At 40.2% G+C, this 20,118-nt stretch overlaps 1 protein-coding gene across 4 annotated transcripts; it reads right to left on the reverse strand.

Annotated features, from left to right (window-relative positions):
* Window positions 1–1,468: 1,468 nt before the first annotated feature.
* Window positions 1,469–19,322, reverse strand: LOC114574098 (uncharacterized). 4 transcript variants are annotated; one of them, XM_028606419.1, is made up of 4 exons: window positions 19,151–19,322; window positions 3,159–3,497; window positions 2,849–3,083; window positions 1,469–2,656 (listed from the first exon to the last, which is right to left on the reverse strand). In XM_028606419.1, the coding sequence occupies exons 1-3, from the start codon at window positions 19,209–19,211 to the stop codon at window positions 2,914–2,916; spliced, it is 570 nt and encodes a 189-aa protein (XP_028462220.1). In that variant the 5' UTR covers window positions 19,212–19,322; the 3' UTR covers window positions 1,469–2,656; window positions 2,849–2,913. The 4 variants fall into 4 exon arrangements, 3 of the variants coding, with proteins under 3 accessions (XP_028462220.1, XP_028462219.1, XP_028462218.1); XM_028606418.1 differs by lacking the exon at window positions 19,151–19,322 and adding an exon at window positions 9,509–9,601; XR_003695027.1 differs by lacking the exons at window positions 1,469–2,656; window positions 2,849–3,083; window positions 3,159–3,497 and adding exons at window positions 12,950–14,119; window positions 14,195–14,397.
* Between the last annotated feature and the right edge of the window lie 796 nt (window positions 19,323–20,118).

Here is a 20,118-nt window from a genome sequence, read left to right on the forward strand (position 1 = left end):
TCCTTGGTTATCCTGGCTGTGTGCTTCGGCTCATTGTCATGTTGGAAGACCCAGCCTCGACCCATCTTCAATGCTCTAACTGAGGGAAGGAGGTTGTTCCCCAAAATCTCGCAATACATGGCCCCGGTCATCCTCTCCTTAATACAGTGCAGTCGCCCTGTCCCATGATCAGAAAAACACCCCCAAAGCATGATGCTACAACCCCCTTGCTTCACAGTAGGGATGGTGTTCTCGGGATGGTACTCATCATTCTTCTTCCTCCAAACACAGTTAGTGGAATTATGACCAAAAGGTTCTATTTTGGTCTCATCTGACCACATGACTTTCTCCCATGACTCCTCTGGATCATCCAAATGGTCATTGGCAAACTTAAGACGGGCCTTGACATGTGCTGGTTTAAGCAGGGGAACCTTCCGTGCCACGCATGATTTCAAACCATGACGTCTTAGTGTATTACCAACAGTAACCTTGGAAACGGTGGTCCCAGCTCTTTTCAGGTCATTGACCAGCTCCTCCCTTGTAGTTCTGGGCTAATTTCTCACCTTTCTTAGGATCATTGAGACCCCACGAAGTGAGATCTTGCATGGAGCCCCAGTCCGAGGGAGATTGACAGTCATGTTTAGCTTCTTCCATTTTCTAATGATTGCTCCAACAGTGGACCTTTTTCCACCAAGCTGCTTGGTAATTTCCCCGTAGCCCTTTCCAGCCTTGTGGAGGTGTACAATTTTGACTCTAGTGTCTTTGGACAGCTCTTTGGTCTTGGCCATGTTAGTAGTTGGATTCTTACTGATTGTATGGGGTGGACAGGTGTCTTTATGCAGCTAACGACCTCAAACAGGTGCATCTAATTTAGGATAATAAATTGAGTGGAGGTGGACATTTTAAAGGCAGACTAACAGGTCTTTGAGGGTCAGAATTCTAGCTGATAGACAGGTGTTCAAATACTTATTTGCAGCTGTATCATACAAATAAATAGTTAAAAAATCATACAGTGATTTCTGGATTTTTTTTTTTTTTTTTTTTTTTTTAGATTATGTCTCTCACAGTGGACATGCACCTACGATGACAATTTCAGACCCCTCCATGACTTCCAAGTGGGAGAACTTGCAAAACAGCAGGGTCTTCAAATACTTATTTTCCTCACTTTAAATAACGTGGATGGTTCCCTACTATTACTCTTCACAAGTAAAATAAATGATCAGTTCACTACTTTCATTGAATTTGGGTGTTTTATTCAGTTCTTTAGCATTTGAAAAAAAAAAAAGTGTTGAAAAAAAGGTTTAAAAATGTTAAAACCAGGGGGGAAACACAACAGGAGCCTAAAAAATAAACATGTGATTTTACGTCCTTAATGTAGATTTAAACTTTGGAACTTTTGGCTTTAACAAGTTCTCATTCTCTAATATTTGTTGCCGAGATGAACATGACTGAGAAAAAATAAAAATAAAACTTCCCGAAACACGTGGTATGATTTGAATCTGCAGAAAGTTTTAAACAATACAGGAGAATAATCATTCCCTTTACATCAATAAAGACCTTTGCACCATACCATGTTACATCAAAAAATTAATCCATAATACAGGAAATGAAGTGTTTGATGCTCAAAATGTTATGGGGGAGGAGGAGCCCCCCTCCCCCCAGTTATAATGGGTTAATTACTGAACAGGGACATCAGAGAGACACTTTCAGAGAAGACATCATTCAAGACATTTAACTTTCTTTTATGGCAAAGGCACTTTCATTTATAAAACTCCTTTCATAACACATGAACTTAAAATGCTTTACATTAAAAGGGAAAATATATATATTTTTTTAAATCAATTAGCAAAAACAATATAAACACACACACACACATTCAAGAGTCTCAATCAGTCGATTTAGAAAACACATCACATACATATGGCTTCCATGTAACATCCTTAACAAAAACTAAATCCTTTTACATTACATTCATAATTTAAGTATTTAAAAATATTTATCCGAACTCTGACACACATTTATTTCGACGGGATATAATTCTTCAAAAGTTGGCATCTCGTGATCTTAAAGATACACTTTAAAAAAATCATTTTGGCGTAGGACAGCTGTGGAATTGGTCCTTCATCACATACTGCATTAAGTGCATTAAAAAGGGATCTTTTAATAGCCTGTATAAATCATCCACGGTTAGAAAAGTCTGTAAAAATACGGGCTAATATACTGTGTTCCATATTTACATTTTTAGATCAGAAATGTTCGTGCAACATACAGAGATATGCTCTAAATCTACAGTATTTCCTGTTTTTGGATTAACAGAAAGGTCAGCTAACTTAAAGGAAAGCGTACTGGGATTTATACAAATTTTTTTGGTGTGGGGGTACGGAAGAGCCTGTGATATTGTCTTCCATGTTCTGCAAAGACCCTTGTAATAACATAGTAAAGTGCTGCGATCGTGTTGGAGGGATGACGTCTCTATTTGTCAAACATCAGTAAATCTATTGGCCGTGTATGTGGAGGGGGTCAACCTGCGAGTCTGCTGAAACTACTACTACTAGTACTACTACTACTAGGCACAGAGTGAATTGGCTCCTTATCAAGTATCGAAAAATGGCCTCGTCATTCAATACCAAGTTTTAATACTTTAAGGGGTGAATCTCAGCAGCGTCAGTGAGCCAATCAGCACACAGCATGCTTCTACTAAGATCTAATAACGTCTGTGATTGGCTGTCCGTAGTTGCACGTCGTAGAGACACGCAGGAGAAACTCTCCGTCACACAGAGACGGGCCCACATGTGTGTGTTGTGTTTTGAAAGACTGGACTACAGGATGAGTCATTTTGCTGGAAAGCAGCTGCGGGGAAAAATGGTACCATAATTTTTAATGTAATTACATGATCTAATGTAAAATGAACTAACATACAACAGGATCAAAAGCTCATTCAGCCGGAACATTGTTGTATGAATTACTCTTTGTGAGCCTGTTACGTCGTTTCCAAATGATACAACAAATTATAAAACAAGGAATAGAAAGAGCAATCAGGACCCCTGCAACTGACAGACCGACTACGAGTCTGTGATATCCTTCCTTGTCTTCAGCTGCGGGATCTGCAGAGCAGAAAACAGTTGTAAGAAATCACAAAATCTCAACTCTACAAACTAACCTGCATTTTACAAACTCACCTTCAACCTTCAGGTGGATGGTGCTGTAGACTTTAGGTTCTTCTCCCTCCCTGATTCCAACTCGACACTCATATGTCCCGGTGTCGTTGCCGCTGACGTTCTCCAGAACAACAGAAACATTTCCTTCCTTCGTCTCCGGATCACTCAGGGTCACTCGATCATGATATGAGGGGAGCTGGTAGATCCCATTTGTGTGGTTTCCTCTGAGGAAGAAGACATAGAATTTGTCTGGATCCAGGTCAGTTCTGCTCCACTTTACTAGTTCCACTTTAGCACCTCTGGGACCCTGACAGTGAAGAAGGACATCCTCTTCAGGCTTTGCAGTGATATTCTTTGTGTCTGAACAAGAAGAAGCACAAAGCAGACAGTTCTTACAGAAACTCTGTCAGTGGGAGTCGTCCAGATGTCAGAAGGTATAAATGTCCACATTGGTTTGGGCATGAAGTTCATTTTACCAAGCGATAAGGGATAACGTAGGAAGGGGTTGTATTCGCTATAAAGAGGAGCTCGCTCTTCTTTATCCTGCTTATTACACGTCTCCTTACTTGATTAATAAATGATTGTGTTTTTGATTGCCTGTTATGCAGAATCAGCAGACCACAGAATGCCGAAGTAGTGTAACAATCCTTGTAATAATTTCTAACAACAGCTAATTTGCACTGCAGGTAACTTTTCGACATTTTAAGGGCAAGGCCAGTCCGCATTTGGTATTTTAAATTTGTTTTTATAATTCATGTGCTGTTTTTTTTGACAGCACAAAGGACACGACTGCACTTTTTTTGCTGTATTTCTCAGACAGGAATGAAAACAGGTGGAGCGACACAGCCGCCTGCTCCAGCTTCCACCTTTCCCAATTCCAAGTTTGTGCATTCCCGATTCCCCTCCTCAGGTCTTAGTCCCGGCCACAGGATATTCGAGCCAAGGAGTGGAGGAAGAGCGTTGAGAGAGGAGTGGAGGAAGAGCGTTGAGGAGAAAGGAGTGGAGGAAGAGCCTGGAGGAGAGAGGAGTGGAGGAAGAGCCTGGAGGAGAAAGGAGTGGAGGAAGAGCCTGGAGGAGAGAGGAGTGGAGGAAGAGCCTGGAGGAGAGAGGAGTGGAGGAAGAGCCTGGAGGAGAGAGGAGTGGAGGAAGAGCCTGGAGGAGAGAGGAGTGGAGGAAGAGCGTTGAGGAGAGAGGAGTGGAGGAAGAGCGTTGAGGAGAGAGGAGTGGAGGAAGAGCGTTGAGGAGAGAGGAGTGGAGGAAGAGCCTGGAGGAGAGAGGAGTGGAGGAAGAGCCTGGAGGAGAGAGGAGTGGAGGAAGAGCCTGGAGGAGAGAGGAGGGGAGGAAGAGCGTTGAGGAGAGAGGAGTGGAGGAAGAGCGTTGAGGAGAGAGGAGTGGAGGAAGAGCGTTGAGGAGAGAGGAGTGGAGGAAGAGCCTGGAGGAGAAAGGAGTGGAGGAAGAGCCTGGAGGAGAGAGGAGTGGAGGAAGAGCCTGGAGGAGAGAGGAGTGGAGGAAGAGCCTGGAGGAGAGAGGAGTGGAGGAAGAGCCTGGAGGAGAGAGGAGTGGAGGAAGAGCGTTGAGGAGAGAGGAGTGGAGGAAGAGCGTTGAGGAGAGAGGAGTGGAGGAAGAGCCTGGAGGAGAAAGGAGTGGAGGAAGAGCCTGGAGGAGAGAGGAGTGGAGGAAGGGCCTGGAGGAGAAAGGAGTGGAGGAAGAGCCTGGAGGAGAGAGGAGTGGAGGAAGAGCCTGGAGGAGAGAGGAGTGGAGGAAGAGCCTGGAGGAGAGAGGAGTGGAGGAAGAGCGTTGAGGAGAGAGGAGTGGAGGAAGAGCGTTGAGGAGAGAGGAGTGGAGGAAGAGCCTGGAGGAGTGGAGGAAGAGCGTTGAGGAGAGAGGAGTGGAGGAAGAGCCTGGAGGAGAAAGGAGTGGAGGAAGAGCCTGGAGGAGAGAGGAGGGAGGAAGAGCCTGGAGGAGAGGGAGGGAGGAAGAGCCTGGAGGAGAGAGGAGGAGGAGGAAGAGCGTTGAGGAGAGAGGAGTGGAGGAAGAGCGTTGAGGAGAGAGGAGTGGAGGAAGAGCGTTGAGGAGAGAGGAGTGGAGGAAGAGCCTGGAGGAGAAAGGAGTGGAGGAAGAGCCTGGAGGAGAGAGGAGTGGAGGAAGAGCCTGGAGGAGGGAGGAGTGGAGGAAGAGCCTGGAGGAGGGAGGAGTGGAGGAAGAGCGTTGAGGAGAGAGGAGTCAAAGAATGTATGGGGGTCTTACATTCTTATTTGTTGTATTTAATGCACGCACACACACACACACACACACACACAATGATGCAGCTTGACCTTTTCACCTACCCATGTCAAAACACATCTGCTGAACTCCGCTTACTGCCCTACACATTACACAACGCTTTTTGTCTAAGAAAACCCGCCTTTTGATTTTATGTTAATAAATGCTTTAAATATATAATACATCTTAATTCAAAATATTAAAATAAATACAATTCCTTTTTGCAGCCGCCCACATGGATCTTTTAAAAAGACGTTTAAATAAAAAAGAAACTATGAAAACAGGAAGACAGCGTTGCTGTTTCTGCTTGTGTGGGAATCAAACAAAACAAAGACAATTTCTGAGCAAGAGCAGCTTGTCAGTTATTTGCATGCAGTGTGGTTATGGTCACAACTTGATCTGGCTACCTCCTAATTTTAAGAGACTCTGTGTGACGTTTGAGTTCATATTATGCCATGCCCATCAATCAACAATGCAATGTGGTGGCGCAGTGCGTTAGACGGCTGAATTGTTTTTGTTTTTCCCCACAATGATACGAGTTTGAATCCAAGTTTTTTATTAATTTATTTTTTACTTTTAAAAGGGCTACATAGTTTTCAACGTGACATCATTCTCTTAATACATCCATGCGTGACATGTGTTTACTTAAACAAGATCTGAATGCCAACTTCCGCGTCGTATCTGAAGACTAATGGGTCTATTCAATAAAACGTATTATAGACATTAACAGGAAGAGCAACGCTGTCTTCCTGTTTTCCTTAACAGCAAGCTACATTCAAACCGCGACCTGACAAGTTTCCTCATACACAGTCGCGGATTAATGCACAGGCTTGTTAGGCTGCAGCCTAGGGGCCCCACGTGTGCAGGGGCCCCGGATTAGCCAGACAATTTATTATTATTTTGAATTTACTTCAGCGCGAAAAAAAAGACCCTAATTGGCCCATAAGAAACATTTATTTTTTAATTGGCCCATTGTTTTTTCAATTGACTCTGGGCTGGCCAAAAAACACTTTAGTCAAAAATATCACATAGACTATTTTTTTCCATACACCCCCTACTTTCAAATTGAAATGGACTAGTCCATAACGGTGCGCGGCGCGAAAGATAAACACAGTGACAGGAGAGCTGGGAAGTACACAAACAGAGACGAAGCAAGATGAGTCTAAAAAAAGAAAAAAAGACGCCGATAAGTATTTGGCAACGCTGCCAAAGATGACAAACTTTTTTTACGACTACTGTTGGGGATACAGACATGAAGAACAACAGTCCAAAGCGATGAATATGCCGCTACAGCAGCAGCTAGCTGTGAAGTGGCGCTAGGTGAGGATAAGGTTAACCAAGACAATGAAGAGGACAGCATATCTTTAAACAGCACCCTCTTTGGGATTTCTGCCTGCATGCAGTTTCGGGTGTGCATCTGCCAGGCTAGAACAGTGATAGAGATCATGGAGAAGAAACGCAAAGGAGGTGCTGAGAAGCTGCGTGAGAAAAAGAACTATGCCAAATGTGTCAAATGGACAGACATGTTTTGGCCAGTAGCAGGACCTTCATCAGCTCCCGTGGCCGATGATAGTGGTGCTGGTGTCGGCTACAGTGACATGCGCAGTGAGGAGGAGACTCAGGAGGAGAGGGACAGAGATGAGGGAGTGAGGCTACAACCTGCGGTAAACACAACTCCCCTTAAAACACTTAACCCCTTGATAAAACTGAGTGGTGGACAAACTGTTGATGATAACACTACAACAATAAAAGAAATAGGCATGCTATACTGTATCATTGCATTAGTTTGGCTACGTGCGTGGGTATCTGAGTCTTGACTGATCATTTTCTCACCGTTTTATTATTAATAGGCTATATTAGACTGCCTTTCATTCAACAAAGTAGCCTACATCTTAATAATAAGCAAAACACCACCTTAAGGTTCATCAAACCTTAAGCTTGTGCTTGTGCATTTGTGTCCTTAAAGTAGCCAAGATAAACGTTGCACATCATGCAAGCTTTCTTAATGAGAATTGTAGCTTTTCTATCTGCATTGGCAGACAAAAACTCATGATAGACCTCTTGAAATTAAAGCACAGGGCCTCTTCAGTCGTTAAATGATAATATATATATATATATATATATATATATATTTTGTTTTATGATTCATGAGGAGTATACCGTTTTATTATATTAATAAATGGCACTTTTTTGTATTTAATGTGTCAACTCTCAATGATTCTTGCTTACCCCTTACATGGCGTTAATAGTTTTAAGGAGTAGGAGTTGCTATACACATTCAGGGGAGAGCAAAGACGGGGGGTATTTGTGATCTTCTGTGGTGTGCCGGTCTGGGCCAAAATGCCAGGGCCAATTTTTGGTCCCAGTCCGTCCCTGCTGCTACCTATAGCTCGGATCCTGCATGTGAATTCTAAAAAAAAATTCTAAAGGCGTGATGATTATGCAACAATATGTAGCCTACATGTTGTGCTGCTGTTTCATTATTGTTGTTAATAACAGTGTTATGTGCTGCTGTTGCTGTTTTTTTATTTTTATTTTATTCACAGTTTAGTGTATTGCACAGTGGTTTGTGTCTCAGTAACTAAGTACATGTACTCTAGTACTGTACTCGAGTCCAAATGTTGAGGTACTTGAGTCTTTTCTTTTCATGCCACTTTCTACTTCTACTCCGCTACATTTCAGAGAGAAATATTGTACTTTTTACTCCACTACATTGATCTGGTACAGCTTTAGTTACTAGTTACGTTAGTTACTCCACTACATTGATCTGTTACAGCTTTAGTTACTAGTTACGTTAGTTACTCCACTACATTCATCTGTTACAGATTTAGTTACTAGTTACTTTAGTTACTCCGCTACATTCATCTGTTCCAGCTTTAGTTACTAGTTACTTTAGTTACTCCACTACATTCATCTGTTACAGCTTTAGTTACTAGTTACTTTACACATTAAGATTTCTGCACACAAAACACATGTAATTTATAAAATGTGATGTTTGATTCTAAACTAAACTAGCCAACAATATAACGGCTACAAGTCAGCTGAGATGAATAGACCATTAAACACTTGTTGATTGACAGTACTGTTTGGTTTGTTTAAAAAATATGAGGATTTTTCGACATTCAGTACTTAATATAAACTAATATTTCAAGTACATTTTCCTGATGATACTTACATACTTTTACTTAAGTAACATTTTCAATGCAGGACAGTATGGTATTAGTACTTTTACTGAAGTAAAAGATCTGAATACTTCTTCCACCACTGGTAGTGATGTTGTGATTTTGCCTCAGTAAAACCAGGTGTTCTGCACTGCTGCAGATGCTGTAGCCTACCTGTTGGTTTATAAAGATAAAAGTGATTACCAGCTTGCTGTTGAACTGTGAATCCAGGGAATTCTGCTGCTTTGCTGTTTGGTTACATTTCCATTGTAATTGTTTTGGTGCTGTGGTGGCAGAGGATAATATCTGGTATTCTTTCCACTTACATCTCTGTTGATGTTAGTTTTATGATGTAGTTTTCTCATTTTACCTACGTGGTGTGGTGGTAGTTGGTGTGTGTGTGTGTGTGTGTGTGTGTGTGTGTGTGTGTGTGTGTGTCAGTTAAAATTATTATTATTATTATTATTTGCATGTGGACCATGTATGGCACTAAATACATTTTTCCAGTAAAGCACAATTATTAAGGGGGGGGCCTCACACAAAGAGCAGCTTAGGGGCCCCTGACCACCTTAATCCGCCCCTGCTCAGACAACAACACTGCAAAGACAAGTCAGAGGGGTAACGTAAACGTCGTTGTTTTAACATTTTAATGACCACTTAATTGAAAGGCATTCACGCGGACAGCTACGTATTCTCTTCCCGTTTTCAACAGCTGTCGTCACTACGACAACAGCAGACGCATTTGGCTGACGGTCGCCAGTTAACATGGCCTCTCGTTAAACCGGAACACCGTAAGTTTCTGAAAACTTTCAACACACTGCCGATAGCAGCTCTGCTATGTTCCCGTTATAGAGAACGTTAATAACATTTGCCTCGTTGATTGTGTATCGTTCAACCGGAAAAACAGGTGATTAGTAAAAGCTTAACTCACAAACAATCACAACTCACCACCAGAGAAATCCAAAACAGGGACCGTCAACAGAACGAAGAACAGCGCGAGAGGAACCATGGTGGAATGAATGAACGAATCGACCGGAAACTCAAAAAAAATTATAATTCTTCTTCTTCTTCAGTTGCTTGTTTAACGGCGGACTAACTTAGCGCACTACCACCACCCTGCAGATAAATTGTGCATGATCATCACTATGGCTTACCTCCTTGAGAATACTGTAGCCTGCAAGCTACAAAAAATAAACAAACAAACAAACAAAAAAAACCAAACTACATTCTGTCAATGAGTCCAGTGTTCTTTAAAAATGCAAGCATATACTTTATTACTCTATGATTGGATAAAACTTTCCCCACTGCCCTCTATTTTCCTTTTCATAAAAACCCTTTCCCTATTAAATGTCCTACATATCATAAAGACATGTTCCACTGTTTCTGGCAGTTACAAATCTAAACAGTTTTTTAAATTTAACTGTATTTAACCAGGTAGACCGTTGAGAACACGTTCTCATTTGCATCGGCGACCTGGCCAAGAAAAGCATAAATTTGCAAGACAACATACAGTTTCACATTCAATACATTACAAAAATACAAAATACAATAGGTTAAATAAATACAGATTAAGTAGGCATTACAAGCAGGTGAAGACATGTCCCACCTTACCCTGTTTTCCTTTACATTGGATAGATAAAGGTATTTCCACCGTAAATTGGTGCAGAATGCAGGAAATTAAGTCTTTGACGCTCAAAATGTCCCTGGTCACTTTGATATGTCCATTCTGGTCCATATATTTATATAGTACAGCAGTGATTTTCAACCACTGTGCCGCGGCACACTAGTGTGCCGTGAGAGATCGTCCTGTGTGCCATGAGAAATCTGATTTTACTTAATTGGTCCAAAAGATTTTATTGAGTTACTGCAAATTATTTGCCATTGTTGCGCATCTGTGCCTGCAATATGATGACTGGCAGAGAAATGAAAAACTATTCTATGTCAGTTGGTGGCAGTATGGTGCAATAATGACCTTGTTAGTGACAGGATGTAAGCAGTAGGGCCGAGATCATCGATGTAAGCCCGCAAAAGCGATGGATACATTTTTAAAAAGTAGAAACGCAGATTCTGATCTTATTAGGCTACAATGTGTCATTTTGTAACATTTTTGGTTGGTGGTGTGCCGCGGGATTTTTTTATGTAAAAATGTGCAGTGGCTCAAAAAAGGTTGAAAAACACTGTAGTACAGTATACCCGCTAAAATACATTAACATTATAATAGTAGTAAGAATGATAGAGATATAAGAAAAAACAGAATAAATATGGATATTCAGTATGAACCTTTGCTCTATTAGTATGAGACAGCCTACCTCCATTAAGAGTGGTATCATTATTTAGATACATATTTTGGTTGTTTACTCCCCCGATTATTTTTGTTGTTAGCTATACCAGATCAACTACTGGCACTGACAGTTATTTTGCATCTCTGTACCTGAAATGGAAATAAATGGACTTAAAAATTAATTTTGGTTTCGGACTTCGAAATCATACAGCTATCTTGGTAAGTGGCTCTGGAAAGATTTTAAGCCACTACAGACATAAGTAAAGTACAGTGTGAATGGTAGCAGCAGTGATCAAGTGGCTGGAACACATAAGACAGATATTGCACATGTCACTAATAGGTTATTGCACAAATTGCACATTTATTAATAATCTCTGATCCAAAGAAAACAAATTTTACAGTGTTTTAATTCAGGGTGCTTGGACTTGATGCTGGATGTTTAGTGGTGCAATGTAACTAAGTACATTCACTCCAGTACTGTACTTCAGTTCAAATGTTGAGGTACTTGTACTTTACTTGAGTCTTTTCTTTACATGCCACTTTCTACTTCTACTCCGCTACTTTTCAGAGAGAAATATTGTACTTTTTACTCCACTACATTCATCTGTTACAGCTTTAGTTACTAGTTACTTTAGTTACTCCTCTACATTCATCTGTTACAGCTTTAGTTACTAGTTACTTTAGTTACTCCGCTACATTCATCTGTTCCAGCTTTAGTTACTAGTTAATTTAGTTACTCTGCTACATTCATCTGTTACAGCTTTAGTTACTAGTTACTTTAGTTACTCCACTACATTCCTCTGTTACAGCTTTAGTTACTAGTTACTTTAGTTACTCCACTACATTCATCTGTTACAGCTTTAGTTACTAGTTACTTTAGTTACTCCGCTACATTCATCTGTTACAGCTTTAGTTACTAGTTACTTTAGTTACTCCGCTACATTCATCTGTTACAGCTTTAGTTACTAGTTACTTTAGTTACTCCGCTACATTCATCTGTTACAGCTTTAGTTACTAGTTACTTTAGTTACTCCGCTACATTCATCTGTTACAGCTTTAGTTACTAGTTACTTTAGTTACTTTACACATTAAGATTCCTGCACACAAAACACAAGTAGTTTATAAAATCTGATGTTTTATTATAACGAAACTACAATAAATCAAAGCACCAAAAAATGTCGAGAAAAAAATGACTAAATACGTAAACAAAAGTGTTCATTTTTGACCCAGGGGGATAATAGTCGGCGGTAAGACAACAAGGGTTAATGTAAGTGTGGATGAGATTTATTAGTGGATAGATCAACTGTATAATGTCTCTGATTGAGTTGGGTCAAAGTAAAAAGGAAGAGGCCCAGAAGCAGGAGGTGAAGGTGGATGTTGAGTGGTGGTGTTTGAGCGCCACCTGCTGCTCACTGATCAGACAGGACAGACAGTCAGAGAACAGCTCTCCTCTCCTCTCCTCTCCTCTCCTCTCCTCTCCTCTCCTCTCCTCTTCTCTCCTCTCCTCTCCTCTCCTCTCCTCTCTCTGGATGTTACATCATCAACCTGTCTTCAGCTCTCAGAGGAACAACTGCTGCCCAGATTACACTAAATTAATACACAGTAATATCTTAGAACACAACAGTAAAAAAGTGTCAAATACAATGACTGGGATAGAGACTAGGACATGGGAGTCACTACAACAGTGATGTGGAATCAAGGACATTCATCAAAGTAAATGATAAAAAAATCAAGATCAAATCAAGGACATTTATCACTCCTGTTGTCCTCGGGTCAAAGTTGACCCATTTTTAAAAAGTTTCTATATCAGAAATTTAGGTTTCTTTCAAACACATTGTCAAAAACAATAATAATGTGGATGGTTCCCTACAACTATTACTCTTCACAAGTAAAATAAATGATCAGTTCACTACTTTCATTGAATTTGGGTGTTTTATTCAGTTCTTTAGCATTTGAAAAAAAAACAAAAAAACAAAAGTGTTGAAAAAAGCTTCAAAAATGTTAAAACCGAGGGTGGGGGGGTTAAAGAAACACAACAGGAGTGTAAAAAATAAAGATGTGATTTTACATCTTTTATGTAGATTTAAACTTTTGAACTTTTGGCTTTAACAAGTTCTCATTCTGTAATATTTGTTGCTGAGATGAACATGATTCTGAGAGAAAAAAAAAAATAAAACTTCCAGAAAACATTTGTGATGATTTGAATCTGGAGAAAGTTTGAAACAATACAGGAGAATAATCATTCCCTTTACATCAATAAAGACCTTTGCACCATACCATGTTACATCAAATGGTTATAATGGGTTAGTTACTGAACACGGACATCAGAGAGACAATTTCAGACATGAGAGAGACATTGGACTTTCTTTTATTGCAAAGGCACTTTAATTTATAAAACTCCTTCATAACACATGAACTTAAAATGCTTTACATTGAAAAGGGACAAAATATATTTTTAAAAATCAATTAGAAAAAACTATGTAAACACACATTCAAGAGTCTCAATGAGTTGATTTAGAAAACACATCACACACATATGGCTTCTCTGTAACATCCTTCACAAAAACTAAAACGGAAGAGCCTGTGATATTGTCTTCCACGTTCGGCAAAGACCCTTGTAATAACATAGTAAAGTGCTGCGATCGTGTTGGAGGGATGACGTCTCTATTTGTCAAACATCAGTAATTCTATCAGCCGTCTATGTGGAGGGGGTCAACCTGTGAGTCTGCTGAAACTACTACTACTACTACTACTACTACTACTACTACTACTACTACTACTACTACTACTACTAGGCACAGAGTGAATTGGCTCCTTATCAAGTATCGAAAAATGGCCTCGTCATTCAATACCAAGTTTTAATACTTTAAGGGGTGAATCTCAGCAGCGTCAATAACGTCTGTGATTGGCTGTCTGTAGTTGCACGTCGTAGAGACACGCAGGAGAAACTCTCCGTCACACAGAGACCGACTCATGTGTGTGTGTTGTGTTTTGAAAGACTGGACTACAGGATGAGTCACATTGCTGGAAAGCAGCTGGAAAATAAATTTTAGCGTTATGTATAATGTAATTACACCATGTAATGTGAAATGAACTAACATCAGAGGTAAAAGGATCAGCAAGCTCCTCTGGACTTTCAACCGGAACCTTGTATGAATGACTCTGTTTTTTCAAAATGATACAACAATTTATAAAACAAATAGAAATAAGCAGGGCACCTGCCACTGACAGACCGACTACGAGTCTGTGATATCCTTCCTTGTCTTCAGCTGCGGGATCTGCAGAGCAGAAAACAGTTGTAAGAAATCACAAAATCTCAACTCTACAAACTAACCTGCATTTTACAAACTCACCTTCAACCTTCAGGTGGATGGTGCTGTAGAGTTGAGGTTCTTCTCCCTCCCCGATTCCGACTAGACACTCATATGTCCCGGTGTCGTTGGCGCTGACGTTCTCGAGAACAACAGAAACATCTCCATCCTTCATCTCCGGATCACTCAGGTTCACTCGATCACGATATGAGGGGAGCTGGTAGATCCCATTTAGGTGGATTCCTCTAAAGAAAAATACATATTTGTCTGACCCCAAGTCAGTTCTGATCCACACTATCGCTTTGATGTCAGCACCTCTGGGTCCCTGACAGGGAAGATGGACGTCCCCTCCAGGCTTTGCTGTGATATTCTTTGTGTCTGATCAAGAAGAAGCAGAAAGCAGACAGTTCTTACAGAGACTCTGTCAGTGGGAGTCGTCCAGATGTCAGAAGGTGTAAATGTCCGAATTGGTTTGGACATGAAGTTCATTTTACCAAACGATAAGGGATAACGTAGGAAGGGGTTGTATTCGCTATAAAGACAGACTCGCTCTTCTTTATCCTGCTTATTACACGTCTTCTTACTTGATTAATAAACTATTGTGTTTTTGATTGCCTGTTATGCAGAATTAGCAGACCACAGAATGCCGTAGTAGTCTACCTATCTATCTAATGGCAAGGCCAGTCCGCATTTGTATTAGCATACAATGTATATAATGTTAAAAATAAACAATAAATAAGTACTGCAGCATAACATCCACACAATAACACATGACCCAATCATCACACTCTCTCACTCTCACACACACACGGAACAGAGCAGTGGGGTGCAAGAACCAGTTTTGTTGTAGTTATGTGTATTCATTCAACAGTCTTATAGCAGAAGGAATGAATGAGTTGGCATAGCGTTTAGTTTTTCGTATCGGCACATAGTACCGCCGACCTGACTGCATGATAACCAAAATAGATTCCCAATTCCCAGTTTGTGCATTCCCGATTCCTCTCCTCCATTCCCCTCCTCGCGGTCTTAGTCCCGCCCACAGGCGATTCGAGCCGAGGAGTGGAGGAAGAGCCTCGAGGAAAGAGGAGTAAAGGAAGTTTATGAATATAGACTTTAAAGTAGAGGTCGACCGATTAATTGGCTGATTCCTTTTTTTATATATATATATATATATATATATATATATATATATATATATATATATATATATATATATATTCAGAGCAGAGGTGAAGATCCACTACGATTTTTTGTGTTCGTGTTTTTTCTTCAGACCTAAAACAAAGAAATGCGGCTGGTTGCTACTGTGTGCAGCATTGCTTTTGTTAACGTTAATTTATTTTATTTATGAAAGTTTGCAGATTTGTGTTCTCAGTTTGATAAATGCCGCTAAGGGCACTAAACTTTATTTTTTCATTGAACATTTTATTTGACAAAGTTATTTTCTTCTTACCTGTTTCGTTTGTTTAATATATTTTTCATACATTATTTATACAATATATGTGTTTACATTATACCTTTTTAATGTAAGTATACAAGTGCAGATTGGTGAAGTGTTCAATAACTGTTCTTGTTGAGAATTTTTGTGTCTCTTAAGTAATTATTGGTTTCACATTTTATCTTTCAAATAGAGGTTCAAAAACAAGCAAATATCGGCCAAATATAAATCACCAGCATTTCTCGGCACTTCGGTAAAGTTAGACAGAAATTGGCAGATTCGCAAGATTCGTGGGTTTGCGGTTCAATACATTTTAGATGAAACGTGTTACTTACACAATAGGCAGCTCTATCTAACCGTAGGAAGGCAGACAACAAGCTACAACCCGGTTTTCATCCGAATGAACCGTCTACTTATGTGGATGAATACAATGCATCCCTGTGAGCGTTATGCTTTCAGCCGAGCGTCTAGGGACCTTCTGCAAAGTGCAAAACCAAAAGTGGATACAAAGATAAAATTCAACAGCTTCACTGTTATTGAGCCTAGCTCTTCCAAAATCACTCCACACATCTATGGCCTCCCTCTGAACATACTACACCGACTAATCTTTTACAATATTTTAATTGGGGAAAAATGTAATGGCTTCACTGTTATTGATCCTAGTGCTTCCAAATTTACTCCACATATCTAGGGTCTCCCTATCAACATACTACACCTGCTGTGCCTATTTTTTAAAAGTAAGTGCTGTAGTACAACAGCAGGGGGCTTTGTATGTGTGGAGTGATTTGGGAAGCACTAGAATCAATAAGAGTGAAGCTATTGAATTTTCTTTCACAATAGAAATTCATAAAAAATAGGCTGAGCCTGATTCTCAAAAAGTGGCAGGTGTAGTATGTTCAGAGGGAGACACTACATGGTTGGAGTGATTTTGGAAGAGCTAGACTCAATAACATTGATGGTATTGAATTTTTTCACAATACAAATACATAAAAAATAGCCTGGGCCAGCTATTCAAAAATTAGCAGGTGTAGTATGTTGATAGGGAGACCCTAGATGTGTGGACTAAATTTGAAGCACTAGGCTCAAGAGCTAGACTCAATAACATTGATGGTATTGAATTTTTCCCCAATAAAAATATATTTATAAATAGGCTGATCCAGATTTTCAAAACTTAGTGGGTGTAGTGTGTTCAGAGGGAGGCCATAGATGTGTGGAGTGATTTTGGAAGAGCTAGGCTCAATAACATTGACTGTATTGAATTAAGGCAGAGCCTGCTTTCCCAACATAAGAAGGTGTATTATGTTGTTTGGGAGGCCCCAGATGTGTGGAGTAAATTTGGAAGCACTAGGCTCAGTAACAGTGAAGCTATTGGATGTTATCCCCAATAAAAAGTCTTTAAAAATATCCAGAGCCAGCTTTCCCAACATAAGAAGGTGTAGTATGTTGGTAAGAAGCCCCCATATGTGTGGAGTAAATTGGGAAGCTATAGGCTCAATAACTGTGAAGCTATTGGATGTTATCCACAAAAAAAAAAAAAAAAAAAATAAAATAGACTGAGCCTACTTTTCCAACATAAGAAGGTGTAGTATGTTGGTAAGGAGTCCCCAGATGTGTGAAGTAAATTTGGAAGCACTAGGCGCAATAACAGTAAAGCTATTGCATTTTTCTACAATAAAAATTATTTAAAAATAGACAGAGCCAGCTATACCAACATAAGAAGGTGTGGTATGTTGGTAGGGAGCTCCCAGATGTGTGGAGTGAATGTGGAAGCACTAGGCTGAATAACAGTAAAGCTATTGGATGTTATCACCAATAGAAATTCTTTAAAAATAGACAGAGCCTTCTATACCAACATAAGAAGGTGTAGTACGTTGGTAGGGAGCCCTCAGATGTGTGGAGTAAATTTGGAAGCACTAGGCTCACTAACGGTGACGCTATTGGATGTTATCCCATATAAAAATTCATAAAAAATAGGCTGAGCCAGATTCTCAAAAGGTGGCAGGTGTAGTATGTTCCGAGGGAGGCCATAGATGTGTGGAGTGATTTTGGAAGAGCTAGACTCAATAGCATTGACGGTATTGACATATTTCACAATACAAATTCATTATAAATAGGCTGAGTCAGATTTTCAAAACTTAGAGGGTGTAGTATGTTCAGAGAGAGGCCATAGATGTGTGGAGTGATTTTGGAAGAGCTAGGCGCAATAGCATCGACGGTATTGACATATTTCACAATAAAAATTCATTATAAATAGGCTGAGTCAGATTTTCAAAACTTAGTGGGTGTAGTGTGTTCAGAGGGAGGCCATAGATGTGTGGAGTGATTTTGGAAGAGCTAGACTCAATAGCATTGACGGTATTGAAATTTCTCCAAATAAAAATATATTAAAAATAGACGGAGTCAGATTTTCAAAGCTTAGAGGGTGTAGTATGTTCAGAGAGAGGCCATAGATGTGTGGAGTGATTTTGGAAGAGCTAGGCGCAATAGCATCGACGGTATTGACATATTTCACAATACAAATTCATTATAAATAGGCTGAGTCAGATTTTCAAAACTTAGTGGGTGTAGTGTGTTCAGAGGGAGGCCATAGATGTGTGGAGTGATTTTGGAAGAGCTAGGCTCAATAGCATCGACGGTATTGACATATTTCACAATAGAAATTCATTATAAATAGGCTGAGTCCGATTTTCAAAACTTAGTGGGTGTAGTGTGTTCAGAGGGAGGCCATAGATGTGTGGAGTGATTTTGGAAGAGCTAGACTCAATGACAGTGAAGCTGTTGAATTTTTCTCTTTGTATCCACTTTCGGTTTTGCACTTTGTAGACGGTCCCTAGACGCTCGGCTGAAAGCTGAACGCTCACAGGGATGCATTGGATTTATCCACATATGTAGACGGTACTTTCGGATAAAAACCGGGTTGTAGCTTGTTGTCTACCTTCCTACGGTTAGATAGAGCTGCCTATTGTGTAAGTAACACGTTTCGCTTATGATTTATTGAACCGCGAACCCGCGAATCTTGCGAATCTGCCAATTTCTGTCTAACTTTACCGAAGTTTTCTCGGCCATCGGCTGACCCTGATTTCTAAAGATCGGCATTGGCCACAGAAAAACCCATATCAGTCGACCCTTTTCTTTAAAGGCTATTTTAGTCTAAAACACTACAAATGTTTCTAAAGGAAAAAAATATGAAGGCTAGGCCTATATCACACACGCATTAATGAGTGGATCGGTTCTTCATACACGTCCGCCTGTAAGCTTAACATCTTCCACTTTCCACCCACTTGAAAGAATTATTTTCTCCGATTTAGAGACCCACGTGGACGTTTAACTGGCAGGTTAGATATTCTGCTTGTAAACGTTTCATGCTTCTTCTCTATTTTCCTTTCTAACAGAGCGCCGGAATGGGAAAACTTTGCGTCATGCTGGTAGCTCAGGTGTTACGGTGGGCAGTGACGCAGTTAACAGGGTCGCTCGTTCAACCGGAAAACAGGTGATTAGTAAAAGCTTAACTCATCTTAACAATCACACACACAGAATCCTTTTTCACAGAAACAACTCACCGCCAGAGAAATCCAAAACAGGGACCGTCAACAAGACGTAGAACAGCGAGAGAAGAACCATGATGGAATGACCGAATCAATGAACGCCTGCCGGTCTACCTGTTGTCAGGTGCGTTCAGGTGGACTGGGACAAACCGCAACTGTGTTGATGGGAAAGCGCTGACGTCAGAGTCTCGAGTGGCTACAGATGCACATGTTACTCAAATTCAATTCAAAGTTGCTTTATTGGCACGGGAACAGTTTACATTTAGCCAAAGCCATTGTGAAATAAAAACAAAAAGATCTGAATATCAGTCAGAAACACAACTGAAATGAAAGCATCATTATATATTCCGTCATATTCATAATAACAGGAAATTACTTTAAGTTGAACACTTTATAAATATGACGAGACAGTCCCTGATTCCTCCCTGGCCGGTTTAGTATAGCTGTGTCTCTGAGGGAGGGGGGGATACATACTTTGGGGGACTGCCAGAACCCACGAAAACCACTCGTTTAAATTTTTTTCCATTTTCAAGGGTCAGAAATGAAAGCTCTGACATCTGTTTGTGTCTTTCAGGCATTTGGATCTGTTGTACATGGTTTTGTCTGCGCCCCAACCAAATGTCTTGGCTCTTGGAGTTGTCTGAAGATATAACCCTAAAAATGGCTTCCAGGGTGCAGAAGGGACCGCAGTCACAGGGAAAAGGAAGTATGCATTTCTCAGACTCCAGCCAAAATGTTTTGCAGAAAAAACTATTTTGTGTCAAAGAACATGAAACAATTATCTGATAAGCCAGTGGTTCCCAAACCATTTCACTTCAAAGACCCCTAAACTGGTACAAATTAGACCACGGACCCCTAATAATAATAATAATAATAATAATAATTTATACTTTATTAATCCCACAAGGGGAAATTCCAATGTTTTCACTCTGTTGTTATTGCACACAGGTCTCAATTACACACACATGCTCAGTACCTATACA

The sequence above is a fragment of the Perca flavescens genome, chromosome 19 (assembly GCF_004354835.1).
Source record: "Perca flavescens isolate YP-PL-M2 chromosome 19, PFLA_1.0, whole genome shotgun sequence".
NCBI lineage: Eukaryota > Metazoa > Chordata > Actinopteri > Perciformes > Percidae > Perca > Perca flavescens.